The sequence below is a fragment of the Onychomys torridus genome, chromosome 3 (assembly GCF_903995425.1).
Source record: "Onychomys torridus chromosome 3, mOncTor1.1, whole genome shotgun sequence".
Taxonomy (NCBI): domain Eukaryota; kingdom Metazoa; phylum Chordata; class Mammalia; order Rodentia; family Cricetidae; genus Onychomys; species Onychomys torridus.
Window position 1 is genome coordinate 139,056,224 of NC_050445.1, and position 24,701 is coordinate 139,080,924.

At 48.0% G+C, this 24,701-nt stretch overlaps 1 protein-coding gene across 7 annotated transcripts in view; it reads left to right on the forward strand.

Moving 5' to 3' along the window:
• Positions 1–637: 637 nt before the first annotated feature.
• The window catches only part of Chd4 (chromodomain helicase DNA binding protein 4), a 37,506-nt gene continuing 13,442 nt past the window's right edge, over positions 638–24,701 (forward strand). For 4 of the 7 annotated variants that reach the window (XM_036180558.1, XM_036180559.1, XM_036180560.1 and 1 more), the window contains exons 1-25: positions 638–789; positions 1,593–1,771; positions 5,331–5,452; positions 5,626–5,841; positions 6,042–6,160; positions 6,276–6,517; positions 6,675–6,802; positions 7,018–7,153; positions 7,282–7,460; positions 7,664–7,903; positions 10,580–10,783; positions 10,900–11,105; positions 11,579–11,710; positions 11,791–11,887; positions 12,737–12,928; positions 13,586–13,786; positions 13,937–14,074; positions 14,328–14,449; positions 14,584–14,757; positions 15,077–15,218; positions 15,308–15,439; positions 15,539–15,656; positions 19,857–19,981; positions 20,284–20,521; positions 20,835–21,010. In XM_036180558.1, the coding sequence (XP_036036451.1) occupies positions 1,672–1,771; positions 5,331–5,452; positions 5,626–5,841; positions 6,042–6,160; positions 6,276–6,517; positions 6,675–6,802; positions 7,018–7,153; positions 7,282–7,460; positions 7,664–7,903; positions 10,580–10,783; positions 10,900–11,105; positions 11,579–11,710; positions 11,791–11,887; positions 12,737–12,928; positions 13,586–13,786; positions 13,937–14,074; positions 14,328–14,449; positions 14,584–14,757; positions 15,077–15,218; positions 15,308–15,439; positions 15,539–15,656; positions 19,857–19,981; positions 20,284–20,521; positions 20,835–21,010 (3,879 nt within the window). In that variant the 5' untranslated portion in view covers positions 638–789; positions 1,593–1,671. The remainder of the gene's footprint in view (positions 790–1,592; positions 1,772–5,330; positions 5,453–5,625; positions 5,842–6,041; positions 6,161–6,275; positions 6,518–6,674; positions 6,803–7,017; positions 7,154–7,281; positions 7,461–7,663; positions 7,904–10,579; positions 10,784–10,899; positions 11,106–11,578; positions 11,711–11,790; positions 11,888–12,736; positions 12,929–13,585; positions 13,787–13,936; positions 14,075–14,327; positions 14,450–14,583; positions 14,758–15,076; positions 15,219–15,307; positions 15,440–15,538; positions 15,657–19,856; positions 19,982–20,283; positions 20,522–20,834; positions 21,011–24,701) is intronic. The other 3 variants (XM_036180565.1, XM_036180563.1, XM_036180564.1) reach the window with 3 other exon arrangements.

Here is a 24,701-nt window from a genome sequence, read left to right on the forward strand (position 1 = left end):
CTGGCGCTTAGGGGCTATCAGGACAGCCAGTGGGAGATGATTATTACGGGGTGTGCGTGGGAGGAGGCCGAGTGTCCGTTGTTGTAGTGTGGGGTGGGTGAGTTTCTGACAATCATGGGATATCAAACTGGGGGTGGATGAAGGGTGGTTATTATGGGATGTTAGTGGGGGATGGGGTTGAGTATTATGGGATATGAGGCTGAAGTGCTGGGAGGGGTGCTTATTATGGGATGGCCAAGGGGGAGGGAGGGGTAACGAGTTATTATGGGATGTTCGCAGTAGGGCCAAGAGTGAAGAAGTTGGCAAAGAGTGGTTATTATGGGATATCTGAGGTGGGGAGCAGGTTTAGTTTGTCAAAGGTCTGCAATATATGTCAGTAGCCCCCGGGCACATAGATGCATGGAGTGTTGGGGGCGGGGTGTGGGTATGTGGGGTGTCCGTGTGTATTATGGGATGGCCAGGAGGTGGGCGGTTGCCCGGGTGACGCGCGCGCGCGCTCGACGGGGGCGTGGCCAATGGTTGCCTGAGCGACGAGGGGGCGGGGGTTGCCCGGGAGACCTAGGGAGGAGGGTGGCGGTAGTGGAGGGGGGGGTTGGAGTTGGTTGAGGTTATTATGGGCTGTCCGTGGGGGGGCGGGGCCTGTGCGGTGGGATTTCCCGGCCGGTGTTTCGGGCCCTTTAAGAGGCGCCGCCGGAGCCGGAGCCATTTTCCCCCCTTCGGCCGCGGCGAGGAGGAGCCGGAGCGGGAGTGACACCGGCGAGACCCGGCGCGACCTGAGGCGGCTGTAGGGTGAGGAGGGCGCGAGGCTGCGGGAGAGGCGCCCGTCAGAGCCCGACCCGTCCCGGGGGCCACCCTTCACCTGTCCCTTCCTCGGGCGCCCGGGAGGGAGGGGGCCCGCAGGCCGGCCGGGCGCGACCCCTGCCGCCGCCGCCCCAGGCGTCCGCGCTGCCCTCGGCGGCGCCCTGCCCTGAGGCAGCCTGCTCCCCGCGGCCCGCGGCCCGCGCCCGGGCTCGGCCTCCCACCATGCCGGGCGCCCGCCCCTCGCCGGTGCCCGCCGGCCCCCCCGGGACACGTGGCCCGGCCCCTTCTCGGTGGGCGCCGGCTTCCCGCCGGCGCCCGACTCGGGGGCACGCACCCGCAGCGCCCGGGAGCCTCCACGCCCCCTGGTCCCCGCCGTTCCGGAAGAGAACCTGAGTTGTCCCGGAGGACAGCGCTGGGAGAGCGGCCCTGTCTGCGGACGGGCCTCCCCGGGCTCGCGGCGGCGCCCCCCCGCGCCCAAGTGACCTTGTGTCCCCGCGCACCGGGCCTCCCCCGGCCCCTCCGCAGCCCCTCCGCGCCCGGGCTAGCCCAGCCCGGCCCCTCCCCACCATGCACCACCGGCCTGACCTCGGGGGCGTCCTCCCTCTTCTTGGGGGCGCTTCTGCCGGGGAGCCGGCTCGCGGGCTGTCCCCGAGGAGCGTGGAACTAAGTTCAGCCTGAGTGGTTCGGGTGCTCGGCTGGGGTGGCAGGGCCGGCGGGGGGTGGGGGGCGGAAAGAGCGGGTGGGGGAGGGGGCGGCGCGTCACTCACTGTTCTCCCCCCTCCCCCGCACAGTGACTCGGGCCAGTGTCGAGGGCCCCAGGCCGCCGGCAGGAGCAGCTGGGCCAATTCCCTGGCCGGGGAGCGGAAGGGGATGGCGTCGGGCCTGGGCTCCCCGTCCCCCTGCTCAGCGGGCAGCGAGGAGGAGGACATGGATGCACTTCTGAACAACAGCCTGCCCCCACCCCATCCAGGTAACATCTTCCCGGAGGGTCCAGGGCAGCAAGGAGGTGTTTGAGCTTTCCGAGAGACTTCGGTGAGGCTGAGCGTGCTGCTTGTCTCCTGTGTGCAGAGCCCAGGGTGGAGGGCATCTGAAGGGAGTGGTTCTCTTCTGCGGAGCTCCTGTGTGTTGTGTGTGTGTGGGGGGAGAGTGCGGGGGCGGGGGGAGGTGGAAGCCATGTGCCTCTTGGGCACCGCGGACCCAGATGTAAGCTGGCGGTACTCAAGGCTGTCTGGAATACTCCGCAGTTCCCAGTTGAGGGAGCTCTCTGGGTTAGCAGGCGTTACCCCGAGCAGGTTCTTAGGAGTTGCAGGTGGCTGGGACTCTCGGAGGAGACTCTGGTGGTGACATGGTGGGGTGAGTTGAGATTTCTGTTGTAGGAGCCCAGCCAGGCATCTGGGATCTCGTGGAAAAGAAAGCGGGAGTGTTGGTTGCTCTCTCTCCGATTATTTTTAGCTTGTGATCAGTTACCGGCTTTCTGCGCTGTTTCAAGAGTGTGAAGTTTGAATCTCGCTCCTTACGGGATCTAGAGAACTTTGAGTTAGGCAGATTATTGGAATTTTTTGAGTTGGGGAAGGGATTGGGGGACTAGGGGAGGGGCAGTAGCCTAGTAAGGAGAGGCAGAGGGAAGGAAGGGACTTCTCCCCTGGGGTGGACATAATCCTGCCTTCTTTCCTAGAGGCTTGGGTCACTCTGAGGTAGTTTGGGGCCTGGGTTGGTGGTGTGAGGTGTTTGAGTGGGTGTGTTAGGGTTTGCACTATCAGTGTTTTGGGATGGCTCCCTTGACTGGGAGCCGTAGTTAGAAGCAGCCTGCTTGAGTGCTTGTCCTCAGGTGATGGTTGATGTCATGCTTATAAAGGGGATATCTTCTCTTGTCTCCTTAGTCAGAGGTTTATTTCACTTAAAAAATTTAAATTTAAATGAAAAAAAGCCAGCCCCTCTCCACCAGCACCATTTCTTTATCCTCCCACCCCACCCCATTCTGGAGCCTGGTGGTCCTGGGTTTTTTGGTTGTTATTGTTTTTTTTTTTTTTTTTTTCTCGAGACAGGGTTTCTCTGTGTAACAGTCCTGGTGTCTGTTTTGTAGAGCAGGCTGGCCTGGAACTCACAGAGATCCTTCTGCCTCTGCCTCCCTAGTGCTAGGATTAAAGGCAAACTCTACCACCCGGCTTTTTTTGGTTTTTCGAGGCAACGTTTCTCTGTGTATCCCTGGCTGTCCTGGAACTTACTCTGTAGATCACACTGGCCTCCAACTCACAAGAGATTAGCCTGCCTCTCCTTCATTGGGATTAAAGGCATGTGCCTCCACTGCCTGGCAAATTTGACATTTTCTAACTTGGAATTTTTTACTTCATTCTGAGGCCATTTAAGAGAACTGATATTCTTGATATCTTTGGCCACAGGGGTGAGGGACTTAGATTTTCATCTCATCATCTGTAAGGCTGCAGGTTTCTGTGCCTTGATGACCTGGGAAGGAGGAAGGCTTACTTTTCCTTCGTACTCTGTGAGGGTTTGGATGAGTAGTACCACCAATCAGTGTTGGCCCTGTCTTAGCCTTCTAGTGACCCATTGGTCTAGGGTTTTCCTCCCAAGTTGAGTGTGAGCTCTTCAGGCTCAGTGTGAACTCTGCCCCAATATGTTGCATGACCCAGTTTTTCCACTTGACACACCCAATCTGCCCCTTTCCCAAATCTCCCTCTATCTCATGGAGTCGTTGCTTACCATTTCAGCATGTGATTTGCCCGAGGAGTTTAAGGGATGTATGTGGCTGGAATGGTGTCTTCTCTGCCTCCATGGACTTGTCCTTATCTCTGCTCTGTAGGCAAAGATGAAGAAGAGACATGTAGCTGATTAAGGGGTGGTGTAGGGGTTATGGGGGCGAAGCCCTTAAGAAAATGATTGTTCGGGAATGAGAGGGGCCTTCTAACCTCTGACTGGATCCTGGGAAGTGTGAAAATGGCAGGCCTGTGGTGCTTTGTGCAGCCTTAGGAGCTGTCTAACTTCAGAAGGGCAGAACCAGAGTCATTTTAGGGCTACTTCTGGGGCTCATGAGTTTGTATGGAGTTGAAGGGAACGTGTTGTTTGCCACTGTCTCTTGGCTCCTACTACAATTTTTTTTTTTTCTTTTGAGTCTCGCTCGGTATGATTCCTATATGTTGGATAATATTCTTGTTGGATGGTGGGAGCTGAGCTTGAGACTGGTTGTGGGCTCCATTCCTCAAGCTCAAGCTTTTGGATACCTTCAAGGGAAGAAGGTCATATGGTTTGGTAGCCTCCACTGAGCCCTTGTTAAATCTTAGTTGTAATGTCTTAAAGAATTATGATTTGAGTAATGCCGTCCTTCAAATGGTGTCACTCTTCATGCTGTCTTGGTCTGCTTGCCTGGAATATCAGGGTGACCTCTTACAAACTGTGTCATCCTTGAGTAGGTATAGAGATGGTTAGCTGTGGACTTGGGGCCAGGTAATCATTTGAGAAGTTTTCTTTGAGGGTACTCTTTGCTTGGTGTACTTCTGTCGGCTCCACCCCCTGCCTGCCACTTCCTGTCTGTCCTATGTTGGCCCTGGGTGCCCTGGGCTGGCTTCTGCGGTCAGGAGCCATTTTCCTTCTCTTCAGTGGGTGAGGCACTCCCTTCGCTCTCCTCCCTTTCCGACTCCCCCCTTCTTGGGCGGGGGTGGCTTGGGAAGAGAGCGAGAAGAGGGAGGAGGGAACTGGGAGCTGGTGTACATGTCTGGTACAAAGAAAGCTCCCTGGCAGCCTTCTCCCTCTGTGCCCCTTTCTACCTATCCTTGCCCAGGAGCCCCAGTGTTACCCAGGCTTTGTGTGTTCTTCTAGCCAGGAAAGGAGGTGGAGCCAGATGGGAGGGGGGTTGGGAAGGGGAGATGGTGACAGCTGGGCTGATTCTGGGCCCCTAGGGAGAGGAGTCGCCTGACCCAGGAGAAAGCTGGGAAGAAACAGTAGGACTAGAGATGGAGAAAGGAGACCGGGAATGGGTATGAAGTTGAACTGGAAACTCTGGTGGTTTTGAACAGTGATAATCCCGAAGGGCTTTGATACGGGTGTGATTTCTTAGACCCTGAACCTGGTATTTGATCTGGGGTGGTGGGGTGAGGATGGAGTTTGTGTTTAGTGCCTTCTGGTTATGCTTTCCTAACCCCTGTGCTATGGGCTGTTTGGCCACTTGAGGGAGACCTGGATCCAGTTCTCTCACTTGGTGAGTGCAGACGGCTCGATTGAGCAGCGTGGTGAACAGAGGTGGCTGGAGTGATGAGGAGGGGAGGTAGGGGCCTGGACAGCTGCCCAAGGTGGGCCTGCTCTAGCCTGCCAGGCCTGGTTCGGGGATCCACAGCTCTTTGTCTGTTGTGTACTGGGTATCCGCTCCCTTCTGTGTGGTTACTCACTGGAACAGTTCTTTCTCTTCAGGGGAACCTGGGACGAGAGGTGGGGAGAGACAGTCTAACCCTCTGGATTAGGTCCTCACCTTTTGCTGTTGCTCTTTTTCCCATCTGCCACACTTTGCCAAATGTGTGTAGACAATGAAGAAGACCCAGAGGAGGATTTATCAGAAACTGAGACTCCAAAGCTCAAGAAGAAAAAAAAGCCTAAGAAACCTCGAGACCCTAAAATCCCTAAGAGCAAGCGCCAAAAAAAGGAGGTGAGTGGGTGACTGAGTGTTCTGGGGAGTGAGAGGAAGAAGTACTCCATGAACGGTTGTGGGCCTGAGGGTGTTTTCCTTCTGGAGCTGTGGGTCAGGTCCTGGGATGAGCTCAGGACTGTCCTGAGGTCAGCATGTGTGCAGATGTGTGTCGTCTCCCCCCCCTGCTCCAGCGTTTACTCTTGTGCCGGCAGCTGGGGGACAGCTCTGGGGAGGGGCCCGAGTTTGTGGAGGAGGAGGAAGAGGTGGCTCTGCGGTCAGACAGCGAAGGCAGCGACTACACCCCTGGCAAGAAGAAGAAGAAGAAGCTCGGACCTAAGAAAGAGAAGAAGAGCAAGTCCAAGCGGAAGGAGGAGGAAGAGGAGGAGGAGGAGGATGATGACTCGAAGGTGCCCAGACCCTGTCCTGTCCTCTTTCCTGCTAGAGCCTGTCCCTTGTTCTCAGATACATTCCTGCCCTCCATAGAGTTTTGAGTATTTCCTCTAGGTCTCCTGCACCCTACTCTTGTAAGCCATAGTTTCAACTGGCATCCTCTTAGCAAGTGTGGGCAGTAGGAGACAGCTTCTTCTTGACTGTGTTCTCTCTGCAGGAACCGAAATCATCTGCCCAGCTTTTGGAAGACTGGGGCATGGAAGACATTGACCATGTGTTCTCAGAGGAAGATTACCGTACCCTCACCAACTACAAGGCTTTCAGCCAGTTTGTCCGGTAAATGAGGATCTTGGGGAGTGGAAAGGGAGGAGAGTCCTTCTAGAATTCCTTCTTGTTTCCTTTTATTTTTATACATGGCCATCTTTCTTATTCTTGTCCATTTCTCTACCAGACCCCTAATTGCTGCTAAAAATCCCAAGATTGCTGTCTCCAAGATGATGATGGTTTTGGGTGCAAAGTGGAGGGAGTTTAGTACCAACAACCCCTTCAAGGGCAGCTCTGGAGCGTCAGTGGCGGCTGCAGCTGCAGCAGCTGTGGCTGTGGTGGAGAGCATGGTGACGGCTACTGAGGTTGCACCCCCCCCTCCCCCTGTGGAGGTGCCTATCCGCAAGGCCAAGACCAAGGAGGGCAAAGGTGTGTGGAGTTTAATGACGAGTCCAGGGTGGGCTTGGGAAGTCTAAAGACAGCATAGGAATGCTGGATCACCCCCAAGGTTGAGCAAGCTTAGGTGAAGACTTTGTTCTCCCATCACTCGCCTTGTGGTGGACATTTGGCTGTATCCTGACTTCAGGTCCCAATGCTCGGAGGAAGCCCAAAGGCAGCCCTCGAGTGCCTGATGCCAAGAAGCCTAAACCCAAGAAAGTAGCTCCTCTGAAAATCAAGCTGGGAGGTTTTGGCTCCAAACGGAAGAGATCCTCGGTGAGAGCCTGGTTCATCCCACTGGGGGAAGAGGGAGCTGTGTGGTGGAGAAGGATGTTGCTTTCTGTCAGGTACATAGGAGTGTGGGGTATTATTACTCAGGCAGGTGTAATAATTGCACAGGCTCCCTCTGTGCAGTTCTTGCTGGGGTTCTTTACCTTTCTTTCTTTCTTTGGCCTGGCCTTTTAACTTTGTTCCTTTCTCATTTTTTTCAGAGTGAGGATGATGACTTGGATGTCGATTCTGACTTCGATGACGCCAGCATCAATAGCTACTCTGTTTCGGATGGCTCTACCAGCCGCAGTAGTCGGAGCCGCAAGAAACTCCGGACCACTAAAAAGAAAAAGAAAGGTGTGTTTCTTTTCTGTACTTAGGGGACGGGACAAGGTGGGAATGGCCAGGGAGAATCTCCCTTTGGAGATGAGGGTGGGGGAGGTGGTTTTGTTCTAATAATTGGGCTTTCCCTCTTCCTTGCCCAGGCGAGGAGGAGGTGACTGCTGTGGATGGTTATGAGACAGACCACCAGGACTACTGTGAGGTGTGCCAGCAAGGCGGGGAGATCATCCTGTGTGACACCTGCCCCCGAGCCTACCATATGGTGTGCCTGGACCCAGACATGGAGAAGGCCCCCGAGGGCAAGTGGAGCTGTCCACACTGTGTGAGTACCTGGCTCCTGGGACCCCTGAGAAGGTACCCCTAAGGGCAAGGGTGGGCTGATGAGTTTCTTGGGGCCTAGGTAGAGATAGAAGTGGCAGTGTTCTTGGTTGTCAGCTTTGAGAAACATCTAAAGGAACAGTGCGGCAGGTTCTGGCTTGGGGTGGGGTGGGTGGTGGTAATCTGATCTCCGGTTCTTTATTCCAGGAGAAGGAGGGCATCCAGTGGGAGGCTAAAGAAGACAATTCTGAGGGGGAGGAGGTTCTTGAAGAGGTTGGGGGAGACCCAGAAGAGGAAGATGACCATCATATGGAGTTCTGTCGAGTCTGCAAAGATGGCGGGGAGCTACTGTGCTGTGACACCTGTCCTTCTTCATACCATATCCACTGCCTGAACCCCCCACTGCCGGAGATCCCAAATGGCGAATGGCTCTGTCCCCGCTGCACTGTGAGTGACCTCAGTGAGGGTGGGGGATGGGCGCATATACTAGCACAGGGTTTGCTCTCCTGGAGGCATTGTGAGGCTGTGGCTGGGGAAAGGTCATTGCAGACCTACACATTTTCTAGCTAGACAGGAATTTCTCTTTTCTCAAGTAGTCTTGGGACACCATCTCCTGTGTAAACATAGAATTAACCGAATGGAGGAGGTGGTGTCCTGGCAGTCCTTTTAAGAGGATGAAGTACCCTTCTAGTTCAGTCGTTCCCGTTTCTTCTTTTTCTTTGTTTTTTTTCTTCTCCTTTTTGGTGTTTTGAAGTGATGTCTTATTATGTAGTCCAGGCTGGCCTTGAACTTACTACATGTATAGCTCAGGCTGGCCTTTGATTCATGGTATCTCCTGAGTGCTGGGATTATAGGTGTGATTCCCTTTAAAAACTTTAATTTTGGGAGCTGGAGAGATGGCTCAGTGATTAAGAGCACTTGATACTCTTGCAGGACCCTGTTTTGTTTTGTTTTTATGTATGTCCTGCCTGTCCTGGAACTCACTATGTAGACCAGGCTGCCCCTGAACTCAGAGATCTGCTTGCCTCTGCCTCCTGCCTGCCTGCTGCACTGAGGTCTCTTTCCCCTTTCCCTTCCCATCAGTCCTTTGTTCCTCTTTAATAGGAGTGTATCCACTTTTTTTTTTTTTTTTTTTGTTTTTCGAGACAGGGTTTCTCTGTGTAGCTTTGCGCCTCTCCTGGAACTTACGTGGTAGCCCAGGCTGGCTTCGAACTCACAGAGATCCGCCTGCCTCTGCCTCCCGAGTGCACCGCCCGGCATATTGTATCTACTTTTATGTCCTCTGTACATATATGACTTATGTATCTGCAAAGTTAGGACTTAAAGATTAGAGAAAATTAGACTTTCTAAGACTGATTTAATTTGCTTATATGACTGCCATTTTTATTCATTTTCCTTTAAGTGACATAGCTTTATTCTTTATAGGTGAAAAGAATTGCACCGTATAATATACCACATTTTCTTCATTCTGTTGATGAACACCTGGGTTGGTCCCATGGCTTAGCTCTGTATACAAGCTCTACAATAAACTTTTATTTTTGAGACAAGGAGCTCATTATATAGCCCAAGCTGGCCTTGAACTCATGCTGTCCTACCTCATCTTCCTGAGTATTAGGAGTAAAGCTCAGGTTACTATGCCCAGCTTTGTTCTAGTCTGGATGTCTTGCCTTAATTCTTGGTAGCTTAGACTGTTCGAAAGCCCATTTATTTACTGCCTTTTGGTTGCTTAAGATGGAGAATTGCTTGGCTCTGGTTGTGTGAATCTTCTATACCTAGCTATTCTGGGTTATTGTTTAAAGTATAGCTATCTTGGCTTTTTTTTTTTTTTTTTTTAAAGCTCTGATGATGTCCAGAAAGGGAGAGAAAATTCTAGTGTTCTTTACCTAGAGAAGGTTATGGAGTTAGGTTTTATTTGAAATGAAGTCTTAATGACTCATTGACAAGATTAAAGTTGTGGGCTTGTCTACTAATTTGTTTTTAATAATTTAAAAAAAAATTTGATAAGATCCCACTTTTAGCTCTGGCTGGCCTGAAATCCACTGTGTAAAACAGATAGGATAGTCTCCAGTTAACGGAGATCTACCTACCTCTGCCTCCCCCTGGTGTCAAAGACTTAGGTTACCAGGCTCCCTGTGTAGTTTTTTAATTTTATTTCCTGGGCGTGATGCATTAATTATCTAGCAGAGGCAGAGGCAGTAAGACCTCTGTGAGATTAAGGTCAGTCTGGTCTATATAATGAATTCTAGGCCAGCCAGGGCTCTACAGTGAGACATATATCTGAAAAGAAAATGTGTGTGTGTGTGTGTGTGTGTGTGTATGTGTGTGTGTGTGTATATATACGTACGTACGTGTACGTGTACGTGTATTGTGTATGCACATGTATGTGCCAGGGTCCAGGCCTCTGTGTGCCTAAGGCCAGGAGAGCAGCAGTGTTCTACTCTATTTATTACTCCACCTTATTCCTTTTTTTTTGGAGCTGAGGATCGAACCTCGGGCCTTGTGCTTGCTAGGGCAAGTGCTCTACCACTGAGCTAAATCCCCAACCCCTCCACCTTATTCCTTTGAAAAGAATGTATTTACCAAATAAATCTTACTAAACCTGGAGCTAGGTTGGCAGCTAGCAAGCTCTCATGATCCTTGGGTCTGCTCCCGTGGCACTGGGGTTACAGGTGTGCGTGACTGTGTGGCTTTCTACGTGGGTGCTGGGGATTTGTTTTATGATGGGTGTTTTGCTGTATGTGTGTATTCAGTGAGAGGAGAGGGTGCCATGTCTCCTGTTACTGGAGTTACAAATGGTTTCAGCCACAGTGTGAATGTTGGAGATTTCAGTAAGCCTCCTCTCTCCCAGTGCTGGCTGTTCACCCACAAACTACTGTTTGCTCATTCTTGGGGAACTTCATACATCTCCCTGTGCTTTGTTTGTTTGTTTGTTTTGTTTTGTTTTTCGAGACCGTTTCTCTGTGTAGCTTTGCACCTTTCCTGGAACTCGATTTGGAGACCAGGCTGGCCTTGAACTCACAAAGATCTGCCTGGCTCTGCCTCCCGAGTGCTGGGATTAAAGGCGTGCGCCACCACCGCCCAGCCCTGTGCTTTTTAATTGAGAGAAAGTGGTCTCTTTTTCAGTGTCCAGCTCTTAAGGGCAAAGTGCAGAAGATTCTAATTTGGAAGTGGGGCCAGCCACCATCTCCCACACCAGTGCCTCGGCCTCCAGATGCTGATCCTAATACCCCCTCTCCGAAACCCTTGGAGGGGCGGCCGGAGAGACAGTTCTTTGTAAAATGGCAAGGCATGTCTTACTGGCACTGCTCCTGGGTATCAGAGCTGCAGGTAAGCCTGGGACAGGCTGGATGTGGGGTGACCCTGCAGAGGTAGTAAGAAAACAGCCTGTAGGTAGGGCCGAGGAGCTCCAGGGTGGTTTACTCTCTCTTTCTATCTACTCCCAGTTGGAGCTGCACTGTCAGGTGATGTTCCGAAACTATCAGCGGAAGAATGATATGGACGAGCCACCTTCTGGGGACTTCGGTGGAGATGAAGAGAAGAGCCGAAAGCGAAAGAACAAGGACCCTAAGTTTGCAGAGATGGAAGAGCGCTTCTATCGCTATGGAATAAAACCAGAGTGGATGATGATCCACCGAATCCTCAACCACAGGTACCTGTTGGGTTCCCTGGAGGTAGTGTACCCACGGAGGCTCTTACTAAAGGGGCTGAGAGAGTGGACATCGCCATTGACTTACTGTGCTCAGGAGACGGTTCTGTAATTCAGTGACGGAGCCCATAGAGAGATTAATGATCCAAAGACAGATGTTATTGAGGCTCTGAATACATGTGAAGTCTGGCAGATTTAGATTGGTTTTGTCAGTTTTATTATTTATTTATTTAGTTAGTTTTTTGAGACAAGGTTTCTCTGTGTAGCTTTTAGAGCCTGTCCTGGAACTCACTCTGCAGACCAAGCCGGCCTCGAACTCACAGATATCTGCCTGCCTCTGCCTCCTGAGTGCTGGGATTAAAGGTGTGCGCCACCACACCTGGCCGGTTTTGTCAGTTTTTAAGAGCAAGGCTGGTTGAGGAGGTGAGGAAAGTTGCTTTGCAGCTCTAAGGAGTTTTTCTTTATTGACTTGGTAGTGTGGACAAGAAGGGCCATGTTCACTACTTAATCAAGTGGCGAGACTTACCCTATGATCAGGCATCTTGGGAGAGTGAGGATGTGGAGATCCAGGACTATGACCTGTTCAAGCAGAGCTACTGGAATCACAGGTAAGGCGATGGGGAGGAAAGGCTGAGGTGCTCTCTTAAGAGAAGAGGACCCCTTGGAATCGTGGTGTTTTCATTCCTAGGGAGTTAATGAGGGGTGAGGAAGGACGGCCGGGCAAGAAGCTCAAAAAGGTGAAGCTTCGGAAACTGGAGAGGCCTCCGGAGACCCCAACTGTTGATGTGAGTTGGGGTGGAAGAGGAAGGGCCTCATTTGTTGGGTGGGTGGTGTGTCTTGTCTGCTGCAGTCTCATGGTGCAGCTCCAAGTCAGCCTGCAGATGGCCATAGCTCAGGTGTCCCCTCTGCACAGGCATGTAAATCAGAAAACCTGTGATCTCTTTCTTTCTTCACCATCAGGAAAAACCCACACAAGAGAGTGTATATGATGCACAAGCATTATATTATCTAGGGAGTGGTCTTATACACAAGGGCTTATTTATTTATTTGAGAAAGGCAGAGTCTCTCGTAGCTGAGGCTGGCCTAGAACTCCTGATCTTCATGTCTCTGCACATCCTAAGTGCTTTGATTACAGGTGTGCACCACCATCACACCTAGCTCCTTCGCAGATCTAGTGGAATTAGTGTATTGGTAGTGAGTCTTTAATTTTGATATTTTTTTTTAGTGCTTTGTTTATTATTTGAATAACATTGGTGTTTTGCCTGCATGTATGTCTCCATGAGGGTGTCAGATCTTGGAGTTACAAACCATTGTGAGCTTCCATGTGGGTACTGAGAACTGAACCCAGGTCCTCTGGTAGAGCAGTCTGTGCTCTCAAAGCGCTGAGCCATCTCTCCAGCCCTTGGTTTTCATATTGAACTCAGTCCTTCTGTTTCGACTTCCAAAGTACAAGCATTATAGGCAGGTGCTACCAGGCCTGGCTTCCTTAAGGGTTTTGTTGTTGTTTTTCTTTTAGCTCTTGGGGGTGGAGGTGTGGGGGTGTCTAGTGAGGACATGTGAAGGAGGAAGTAGCTACTGTCTTATGGGAAAAGGGGGGTTCTTTACCAGCTCTTGTCTTCTCTCTCATCCTTCAGCCAACAGTGAAGTATGAGCGGCAGCCAGAGTACCTGGATGCCACAGGTGGCACCTTGCACCCCTACCAAATGGAAGGCTTAAATTGGCTGCGCTTCTCCTGGGCTCAGGGTACTGACACCATCTTGGCTGATGAGATGGGCCTTGGGAAGACTGTGCAGACCGCCGTCTTTCTCTACTCCCTCTACAAGGAGGTGAGGATGGCAGAGATGTCAGTGTTTGTGTGGGTGTGTGTGATTGTATTCTTTTCCTGTACTTTGAGGAGAGGGAGGAAGGGAAGAATGAAGTCTCACTTTGAACACTGCAGTGGAATTTTTTTTCCTTAAAATTTTATTTGTATGGGTGTTTTACCTGTATGTCTGTGTACCACCTGTGTACAGTGCTTGTGGAGGCCAGAAGAGGGTGTCAGATCTCCTGAAACCAGAGTTAGAGACTGTGCCATCCTGGGATCTGAATGGGGGTAGGTGGGGTGGTGAGGGGTGGGGGTGTCCTCTGCAAGAGCAGCCTGTGCTCTTAGCCAGAGAGCCATCTCTCTAGACCCTACAGTGGAACTGTTATGGGAGCGGAGCCATGGTAGACTTAGTATCCTAGGGGATACAGAATGCATGTGTTTTGAGCTAAACAGAATTGTGGTTGGACTTAGTGGTAGGGAATGTCTTGGTGGATGAGTTTGGCCCTTTCAAGGTAGGCTGTTACCTTTTGGAGAGAGGGTCAGACAGCTTTTGTAAATGAGAACAACGGTGGGGCAGGGTGCGGGTGTCAGACCTCAGCTTCACTGAGGTCAGAGAGAGAGTCTGGGGTTTAGGATGGTGGGCTCTTAGCCCTGATTCTGCCTGCTTTCTTCGTCCTAGGGTCATTCCAAAGGCCCCTTCTTAGTGAGTGCTCCTCTTTCTACCATCATCAACTGGGAGCGAGAGTTTGAGATGTGGGCTCCCGATATGTACGTGGTAACCTATGTGGGTGACAAGGACAGCCGTGCTATCATCAGGGAGAATGAGTTCTCCTTTGAAGACAATGCCATTCGTGGTGGCAAGAAGGCCTCCCGGATGAAGGTATCTGTCTCAGTGTGGGGAGGAAGAGGGAGTCACTGCTTTGGGTAAGGCAGAAGGCTAACTCTGGGAGCAGGGAAAGCCACCTGTCCCTGGCTGTGCTGATATTGGAAGAGTGGACCAGTAATGAATACTCAACTCATCTTTATGCAGAAAGAAGCATCTGTGAAGTTTCATGTTCTTCTGACATCCTATGAATTGATCACCATTGATATGGCCATCTTAGGTTCTATTGATTGGGCCTGCCTTATTGTGGATGAAGCCCATCGTCTGAAGAACAATCAATCTAAGGTAAGGAGGGAGGCAGGTGACAGTCTCCAGTTATAGTCTTCTGGGAGCATCATCTCTTTGAAAGAACCCTTAGTAGAGAAGAAAGGACGGATGGCCTGTTTCCTTCCTTACCTGTGGTAGCAGGTCTGTGGTCAGGCCTTTAAGAATGATGCCAGCCATAAGAGACTTAATTTCACTGGACAGTGAAACAGCTTGGGGTTCTGTAGAGATGCATTGGTGCCCTGATTTCTTGAACTTCATCTCTCTTCTCCAGTTCTTCCGAGTTTTGAATGGTTACTCACTACAGCACAAGCTGTTGCTAACTGGGACTCCATTACAAAACAACCTGGAGGAATTGTTCCATCTGCTCAACTTTCTCACCCCTGAGAGATTCCAGTAAGTGTGTTTATCATAGTCAGTCCATGATTACCTTCCATTCTTCTTGTTGACTCCTATATTACTATGTATCTTCTATATTACTTTCCTTCCTTCGTTTTTCCCTCTCCATTGACTTTCTTTTTTTCCTGAAGCAATTTGGAAGGCTTCTTGGAGGAGTTTGCTGACATTGCTAAAGAGGACCAGATTAAAAAGCTACATGACATGCTGGGGCCTCATATGTTGCGGCGGCTCAAAGCTGATGTATTCAAGAACATGCCATCCAAGACAGAACTGATTGTGCGTGTGGAGCTGAGCCCTATGCAGAAGTGAGTGTGAAATGTAGTAGCACAAATTCAGTCCGTAATACACTTGGATACCTGCCATTTTGTCAAGGGTTTCTCCCACATCGCTCCTAGGCATCTGGTGACAGGAGCGGGCAGGGCCTGAAGAAACTTGATACCTGGGAGCTGGAGTTTGTAGTTCTTAGTTATACCTTCCAGTGTCTAACATAGTGACTGTGTGGCTATGCTTGTTAGCTTAGCTCCACAGTGAGGAAGGTTGGGAAGATGATCTCAGGCTGTTGGGTTGCATCATTAGTCATTTAAAGACTGGAGTCCAACCTGTCCTCACATCTTGTTCATGTAGGAAGTACTACAAGTATATTCTCACACGGAATTTTGAAGCACTTAATGCTCGAGGTGGTGGCAACCAGGTTTCCCTGCTAAATGTGGTGATGGATCTTAAGAAGTGCTGCAACCACCCTTACCTCTTCCCTGTGGCGGCAATGGTAAGTTGTGCCGCCTCTTCGTCTTTTCTGGGTTGCTAACTCCTCCTGGTGGGCTTCTCTAATACATTTTCCTTTGCTTCTGTCACCAGGAAGCCCCTAAGATGCCTAATGGCATGTATGATGGCAGTGCCCTAATCAGAGCATCTGGGAAATTGTTGCTGCTACAGAAGATGCTTAAGAACCTTAAGGAGGGAGGGCATCGGGTACTCATCTTTTCCCAGGTATGTGGCCCACCTAGAGACAGTGGTGGGGCAGCTCTAGTGACTGAGAAGAGAGTTATCACCTGACAGCTCTGTAATTACGCTGTTTTTTTTTTACAGATGACCAAGATGTTGGACTTACTAGAGGATTTTTTAGAGCATGAAGGTTATAAATATGAACGTATTGATGGTGGGATCACTGGTAACATGCGTCAGGAGGCTATTGACCGCTTCAATGGTAAGAAAGGAATGGCATATTTCCAAGCAATCATTTTCTTCTTCTTTTTAAATAAAAAGTAAATACTTATTGCTAGGTGGTGGTGGGTGGCACATACCTGTGAGTCTAAGGTGATTCAGGACAGCTAGGATACAAGAGAAACCCTGTCTCAAAAAACAAACTGTATGTATATATGATGGGCGTGGTGTGCACACCTTTAATCCTAGTTCTCAAGGGGCAGAGACAGGTAGCTCTTTGTGAGTTCAAGGCCAGCTGGTTTACATGAGTTCCAGGACAGCCAGGGCTATGTAGAGAGAGATCCTTTCTCTCAAAACCCCAAAACAACAACAACAATAAAAAGATTACTTTTTTTGTGTTGAGTGTTTTGCCTGCATGTAAGTATGTGTACCATGTGTGTGCCTAGGTACTGGAGTTACAGAGGGTTGTGAACTACCATGTGGGTGCTGAGAATTGAACTCAGGTCTGATGTAAAAGCAACAGGGTCTCATTACATATCCTTGACTGGTCTGGAACTATGTAGAACAGGGTGGACCTGTCTTTAACTAAATGCTAGGATTAAAGGCTTGTGCCTTCTGTCTGGCCCCATTTTCTTGTATTTCTGGAATGATCACTTTATTCTTTTTTAAAGTGTGCATGTGTTTGCAACTGTGTCTACACAGGGTTTGGGTTTTTTTTTTGTTTTTTTTTTTTTGTTTTTTGTTTTTTTGTTTTTTCAAGACAGGGTTTCTCCGTGTAGTTTTGGTGCCTGTTGTGGATCTCGCTCTGTAGCCTAGGCTAGCCTTGAACTCACAGAGATCCGCCTGGCTCTGCCTCCTGAGTGCTGGGATTACAGGCGTGCACCACCACTGCTCGGCCACAGGAAATCTTATAGGAGTTGGTACTCCTACCATGTGAAATCCTGGGGATTGACACAGGTTATCAAGGCATCTTTACCTGCTGAGCCATCTCACTGGCCCCAGTGGTTTGTTTTTTATGATTTTATTTTGTGTGTGGGTATTTTGCCTGCATGTGTATCTATGTACCATAGGCATATAGTACCTGCAGAGGCCAGAAGAAGGCATTGGAGTCCCTGGAACTGGAATTACAGCTGGTTGTGAGTTGCCTTGTGGATACTGGAATGAATGAAGCCAGGTCCTCTGGAAGAAAAGCCAGTGCTCTTAACTGCTGCGCCATCTCTCTTCAGTACCCCGGCTTACTGTGCACCTGTTCCTCAGTAGTTCTTTTGGGTCTTAGTCAGTTGATAAGAAGGAGTGAAGCTTTCGAAGAAGGGATTAGACTATAAGATTTTTCTGACCTTCCCCTTGGGATCTTTGTTCTTTCTGCTTAAAAAGGGGCATTTTCTCTAACCTTGCTATATCCTGAGGCTAAAAAAAGAAGGATCAGATTAGTTTTGTTTTTAAATTTATTTTTATTTAAATGCATGTTTGTGTGCCTACTTGTCTGTATATCATGTATGTACAGGTGGCCTGAAGAGGTGCCTGGAGTTATGAGCTACCTGATAGAACCTGGAACTGAACCTAGGTCCTCTGTCAGGAGCAGAGAGCTCTTTATCTCCAACCCAGGGTCAGCTTTGTGAAGCTCAAATAAGACTCCTGTCTCAGTAAATACAACTACACCTTCCCCCAACCTTTCAATTTTATTTAGGTGTTTTTTATTTTTATTTTTATTTTTTGGAGACAGGGTCTCTCTGTGTAGTCCTGGCTGTCCTGGTTATTTAAATATTTTAGACTTAAAAGTTGTTAAAAAACAAAACAAAACAAAACACAGTTAGCCTACTGCTCTTAATAATAGCAATTGACAGTGCTTGTGGCATATGCCTGTAATCTCAGCACTTGGTCCGTCAGTGGGGCTGCAAAAGCACTGGCTGTTCTAGAGGACCTGGGTTTGATTTCCCAGCACCGACATGGCAGCTCACAGCTCTTTAACTCCAGTTCCATGGGATCCAACAACATCCTTTTATGGCTTCTCCAGGCAGTACACATGTGCTGTGCACAGACATATATGAAGGCAAAACGCGTGCACACAAAATGAAGATTAAAAAATACTTAAAAATAGCCGAGTGGTGGTGGCACACACCTTTAATCCTAGCACTCTGGCGGCAGAGGCAGGTAGATTGCTGAATTCGAGGCCAGCCTGGTCTACAGAGTAAGTTCCAGGATAGGACAGCCAGGGCTACACAGAGAAACTCTGTCTCAAAAAAAACAAAACAGTGGTTTGGGGATTTAGCTCAGTGGTAGAGCACTTGGGCCCTGGGTTCGATCCTCAGCTCAAAAAAAAAATGAACAAAAAACAAAACAACAACAAAAACCCCACAAAAAAACAATTCAAGGATATCATGACTACAGGAGACCCTGTCTGGAAGTGTGTGTGTGTGTGGGGGGGGCAGTGAGATGACTAGCAGGCGAAGGTACTTGCCACTAAGCATGTCTCTGATTTCTGTCCTGGGACCCATATGGTAGAAAGAACCAACTCCTGCAAGATGTCTTCAGACTACACATATGTGCACATGCATGTATGGACACAAAATAAATGTAATTTTAAAATAACTTTTAAAAAGGCCAGTGAGACAATTCAGTAGGTAGACGATTCAGTGGGTAAACGTGCCAAGCTTGTTTACCTGAGTCTCTGTGCCTGCGAGTTGCATAATGGAAGGGGGAGACTGGCTTTGTCCTCTGACCTCCGTGTGGGTGCTGGAGAGCACACTCCCATATCCTGACACTCAAATACACACTGGAGGTGGTCTGGGGATGCATCTCAGTTGTTAGAATGCTTGCCTAACATGCACCAGGCCCTGGATAAAGTGTGGTGACACGTAACTGTAATCTCGACACTGGGGAAGCGGAGACGTGGAGATAGGAAGTTCAGTTATCCTTGGCTATCCAGAGTTTAAGACCAGTCTGATCTACATGAAACGCTGTTTCAAAAAACAAACAAAAACATCAACAAAAAACCACAAAACTCAACAAAACAAAATCTAACATGGTACAGTTGCCAACAATAGGAAATTAACATTGAGTCATATTGTCAAGTGAACTGTAGATCCTAACTGAGTGCCGCCCATTTTCTCTAATGTTTTCTGTTTGAGGGTCGAATCCCAGGCGCACAATTAGATCCAAGGGGAGACCCTACTCTCCTACTCTTTTTACACTATAGTAGATAGGAAGCTTCTTTTTTTTTTTTTTTTTTTTTTTTTTTTGGTTTTTCGAGACAGGGTTTCTCTGAAGCTTTGCACCTTTCCTGGAACTCACTCTGTAGTCCAGGCCGGCCTCGAACTCACAGAGATCTGCCTGGCTCTGCCTCCCGAGTGCTGGGATTAAAGGCGTGCGCCACCACCACCTGGCTTTTTTTTTTTTTTTTTTTAAGTTTTATTTTATGTGCATTGGTATGAATGTGTCAGATCCCCTGGAACTGAAATTATAGACAGTTGTGAACTGCCATGTGGGTGCTTGGAATTGAACCCGGATTCTCTGGAAGAGCAGTCAGTTCTCTTAACCACTGAGCCATCTCTCCAGCCCTGTAGGAAGCATCTTAACTGACATTTCACCCCATCCCCCACCCCACCCCTTCCTTCATGGTATTAATACTTAGAATTTCTGGTCACTTATTTCATATAGAGCCTCTTTCTTGAAAAATACATGTACAAGAATGTCACAGGCTGGGTGTCATGCCTTTAATCCCAGCACTCTGAGACTAGCCTGGTCTACATAGTGAGTTCCAAGCCAGCCTGAGCTACAGAGTGAGTTCCAGGGCAGGCTCCAAAGCTACACAGAGAAATCTTACCTGGAAAAACAAACAAACAAAAAAAGAATGTCACAGATGTGATATTATGCGTGATTTTGCATTTATCCTTTCTAGTGATTATTAGTCACTTGGTTGAGGTGGTGTCTGCTAAAATTCTCCATTGTAAAGTTACTTTTCTCATTGAAATTCATACATCTCTTGAGGCAGATACTTGAGATTATGCTAATGTTGTTTGTAAACTTTTTTTTTTTTTTTGAGCTGAGGATCAAACCCAGGGCCTTGCCCTTGCTAGGCAAGCGCTCTACCACTGAGCTAAATCCCCAACCCTGTTTGTAAACTTTGATGCTGATTTCCATATCCTTTATGACAACTGGTGTTTTTCTAAGCTGTTTCTTACCTTCCTTCTCTACTTATTTATTGGAATTCAGTAGAGAACTCATGGTGTTTTCTGTTTCTTAGCACCGGGTGCTCAACAGTTCTGCTTCTTGCTTTCCACTCGAGCTGGGGGCCTTGGGATCAATCTGGCTACTGCTGACACAGTTATCATATATGACTCTGACTGGAACCCCCATAATGACATTCAGGTGAGTAGAGTAGCAGCTTTAGGAGGTCCCAGCAGCCCCCACTCTGCAGGAAGAGTTCCTGTTATTTGAAATTTAAGTATGAATGAAACAACAGACTTTTTCTTTTGTTGAAGGTCATTATCTTATAAGCCTGGGAATTGGGGTTGGTTGTAGACCTATGTGATGTGATAAGAGGTTGGTGTCTGAAGTGAGAGCTGCAGAGATTTTATGGGAAGACTAGCTTCAGCTTGTGTCCTAGTATGGCTGTTTTCTGTGAAAGTCAGTAGGATATAAGATTGCCCGTTTTGCTTGCTCAACTCCAGGCCTTTAGTAGAGCCCACCGGATCGGTCAGAATAAGAAGGTGATGATCTACCGGTTTGTGACCCGCGCCTCAGTGGAGGAGCGCATCACCCAGGTGGCAAAGAAGAAGATGATGCTGACACACTTGGTGGTGCGCCCTGGCCTGGGCTCCAAGACTGGCTCCATGTCCAAGCAGGAGCTCGATGATATCCTCAAATTTGGCACTGAGGAACTGTTCAAGGATGAAGCCACAGATGGGGGTGAGCTAATCAGAAGCTTAAAGTTTGGGTGGAACTTGGCTTCTCAGAGGATAGGGAGGTACTTTTGATAGCAGGGGTTCCATGGAAACTGCTTTTTCTTCCCTTTTTTTTTTTTCTCCTCCTTTGTTGTTGTTTGAGACAGGGCTATCCTGGAACTCACTTTGTAGATCAGGCTGGCCTCGAACTCAGATCTTCTTGCCTCTGCCTCCCAAATGCTGGGATTAAAGGCATTTACCACCACCACCCAGCTGGGAACTGCTTTTTCTACTGCAGCTGAACTGACTGGGGGTTGTGGATTCCTGGTCCTTCACAGGAGGAGACAACAAAGAGGGAGAAGACAGCAGTGTTATCCATTATGATGACAAGGCCATTGAACGACTGCTGGATCGCAACCAGGATGAGACCGAAGACACAGAGTTGCAGGGCATGAATGAATATTTGAGCTCATTTAAAGTGGCCCAGTATGTGGTACGGGAAGAAGAAATGGGGGTGAGTATGAGTCCAAGGCAATGCTGTTCTTGGTGATTGGTCTGAAGATTGGAATTGAGATCATGGTGATATTTGAAACAACAGGAAAACATCTTTTTGCCTTGAACAGAAAGAATGTAACATGCTCAATTTCCATTCTCATCTATGCCTTGACTGTCAGGAGCTACACAGCCAGGTTTCACATAATCAGCATATACTCTCCTAGAGTCTTATTTTATGTATCTTATTAATTCTTCATATGCATTTTTGAATGCTACCTTAGAAAAAGCCAATGAGATATATATTTTAATAACTAGCTATTTTTTTCAAAGATGAGAATTCTTCCCTTTTTTCTTTTTCCCCTTTGATCTTTTACACTAAGAAGCAAAAACTACTAAAAGAGAATGTGTGAGGCTTTTGTAATATATTTCTTCCCTTAAGTAATTTAAAAGTACTGCTTTTCTTTGCTGGTTCCCTTTAAGCCACTTGGCGAAGGGTTGGGTTGGTGTGGATTTTTGATGTTTTCACCATGCTTTCTCATCAGAATGATGATGCTCTTGCTGACTTCTGATAGTATAGCCTTTTTTCCTCCCTTTTTTAAACAAAGTCTTGTTACTCAGCGTAGATCTCAAACTTTTGATCCTCTGCACCAACATCCCAGTTGCTATGATTACAGGCCTGGGTGTTATTTTAGCTGAAGCCTAGACTGGCTTTCAACTCTATGTAGCTTAAACTGATTCCTGATCCTTCAGCATCTACCTCTCAGGTGCTGACATTATAGGCATGTAGGTGCCACCTACCATTCCTGGCCACCATATCAAGTGTGACTATCTGGCAGAATTTTTAGTACTAATTTTTTGTTTTATTTTGTTTTTGAGACAGGGTCTCAGGTATCCCAGACTGGCCTTGATCTTACTGTGTATCTGAGAATAACCTGACTCCATCTTCCATGTGTTGTGCTGACACCATGGGCCACCAGGCCTGGATTACGTGCTAATAGAGATTGAACCTAAAGCTCCTTGCATGCTGGGCTAGCATTCTGTCCAGCTGACTCATATCCTTACCCCTGTCCAGCAGATCTTGATTAGCAGGATTATTGTTTTTGTTAGTGATTTGCATAGGGCTAAGATCAGTTCTGCCTGATAGATTAGGTTTTTTGCTATTGTTTTTTCATTTTTTCCCCTATTTTTTAAGATAGGATTTCTCTGTGTAACAGCCCTGGCCATCCTGTGTTGCACGAGTCCTTTGTAGCCCAGGCTGGCCTCAAATTCACAGAGATTTGCCTGCCTCTGCCTCCCAAGTTCTGGGATTAAAGGCATGGGCAACCACCTAGTTTAGGTTAGGATTTTTTTTTTTTGCTTTTGTTTTTTTGTTTTAATAATTTTTTTTTTTTTTTTGAGCTGAGGATCGAACCCAGGGCCTTGCTCAACCACTGAGCTAAATCCCCAACCCAAATTTTTTAAATATTTATTTATTTATTAGTATGTATACAGCATGTATGACTGCAGGCCAGAAGAGGGCACCAGATCTTACTACAGATGGTTGTGAGGCACCATGTGGTTTCTGGGAATTGAACTCAGGACCTCTGGAAGAACAGTCAGTGCTCTTAACCATCTCTCCAGCCCTTAGGTTAGGTTGTTTTTTTGTTGTTGTTGTTTTGTTTTTTCGAGACAGGGTTTCTCTGTGTAGCTTTGGAGCTTTTCCTGGAAATCACTCTGCAGACCAGGCTGGCCTCGAACTCACAGAGATCCACCTGCCTCTGTCCTCCGAGTGCTGGGATTAAAGGCATGCACCACCACCGCCTGAAAACATTTCTTTTCTTTTTTTTATTTTTTAAAGATTGATTTATTTATTAAGTATACAGCATGTATGACCAGAAGAGAGCACCAGATCTCATTACAGATGGTTATGAGCCACCATGTGGTTGCTGGGAATTGAACTCAGGACCTCTCTTAATCTCTGAGCCATCTCTCCAGCCCTAGGTTAGGTTTTTAAAGGGTCCTAAATCAAACACTAATGGGGATTTTTCTTTCCTCCTTGTTTATTATTATTCTTCAATTTATTTAAAACTTTTTAATTAATTAATTGATTTTGCTGGGCAATGTCCAGGTGGTAGTGGTGCATACCTTTGATCCCAGCACTTGGGAGGTACTTCAGATCTCTGTCAGTTTGAGGTCTGGTCTACAGAGTGAGATCCAGGATGGGCACCAAAGCTACACAGAGAAACCCTGTCTCGAAAAACCAAAACAAAGAGAAAAAGAAGCCATGCGGTGGTGGCACTTGGGAGCTAGAGCCAGAGGACTCTGTGAGTTCGAGGCCAGCCTGGTCTACAGAGCGAGATCCAGGACAGGCACCAAAACTACACCGAGAAACACTGTCTCAGAAAACAAAAAACAAAAAAATAATAAAAGAAAGAAAAAGAAAAAAAAATTTTTTTTTTTTTTTTGAGACAACGTTTCTCTGTGTAGTTTGGTGCCTGTCCTGGAACTTGATTTATAGACTAGGCTGGCCTTGAACTCACAGAGATCCACCTGCTTCTGTCTCCCAAGTGCTGGGATTAAAGGTGTGCACCACCACCGCCCAGTTTATTTATTTATTTATTTATTTTGGGTTTTTCGAGACAGGGTTTCTCTGTAGCTTTGTGCCTTTTTCCTGGAACTCACTTGGTAGCCCAGGCTGGCTTCAAACTCAGAGATCCGCCTGCCTCTACCTTCCGAGTGCTGGGATTAAAGGGGTGCGCCACCACTGCCTGGCCCGCCCAGTTTGTTATTGCAATTTTTTGGAGATAGGATCTCCCTATGTATCCCAGCCTGGTCTTGAACTCATGGCCTTTTAGCCTCCCAAGTGTAAGATTGTACATGTGAACCACAATGTCTGTCTTTCTCTGGATTTTAGGACAGCATCTCATATATATCTCAGGCTGTTCTGGAAGTCACTGTAGTCACTGTTTCTGGTCCTCCTGCCTCTACCTTCAAAGTGCTGAGGTGACAGACCTAGGCCACATGTGTAACTGCCACGTCCCATATGTGGTGCTGGGGATTGACCCTGAGCTTTGTGCACATGGAAAATACTACGCACTGTGCTTGTTTACCAGCTTGTTCTTGGGGCATGTGCTTCTAGTCAGGGTTTATGTGTAACTGGTGGGGGAACTTTCTATAAATCAGCAGTAAATTCAAGGAAAAACTGCTTTTTTTGTAGGAGATTGTATTCCGTACAGTAGCTTCTGTAGTAGAAGCAATTGCCTGCCACAGCTCATGTTAGGGCTGATCTACGATAGTGACTGTGCAAGTATATGTGGTCTTCTCTGATTAGTGCCTGTAGTTCTGTTTACTTCTTTTTATTTTGCTTTTTGTTCTCTTTAGACAGGGTCCCCCTATGTAGTTCTGGCCTGAAACTCACAGGTATCTGCCTGTCTCTGCCTCCCAAGTGCTGGGTTAAAGGCATCTACCACCACACCTGGGTATTTATTTCTTTTTAGACCTTTTAATCAGAAGGTGGAGTTGCTGGGGCTGGAACCCAGGGCTAAGCAGTTAATCTGCTACTGAGTTACATTCATTTGTACTAAAAGAATTTTTGTTTTAGTTTTCTTTTAAAATTTTTATTATGTGTATTCATTATGCATAGTATTGTGTCCTTTAAAAATATCTTCGGGGACAGGGTCTTTTTATTTTTGTTGAGACAGGGTTGGCTGTCCTAGAACTCACTCTGTAGA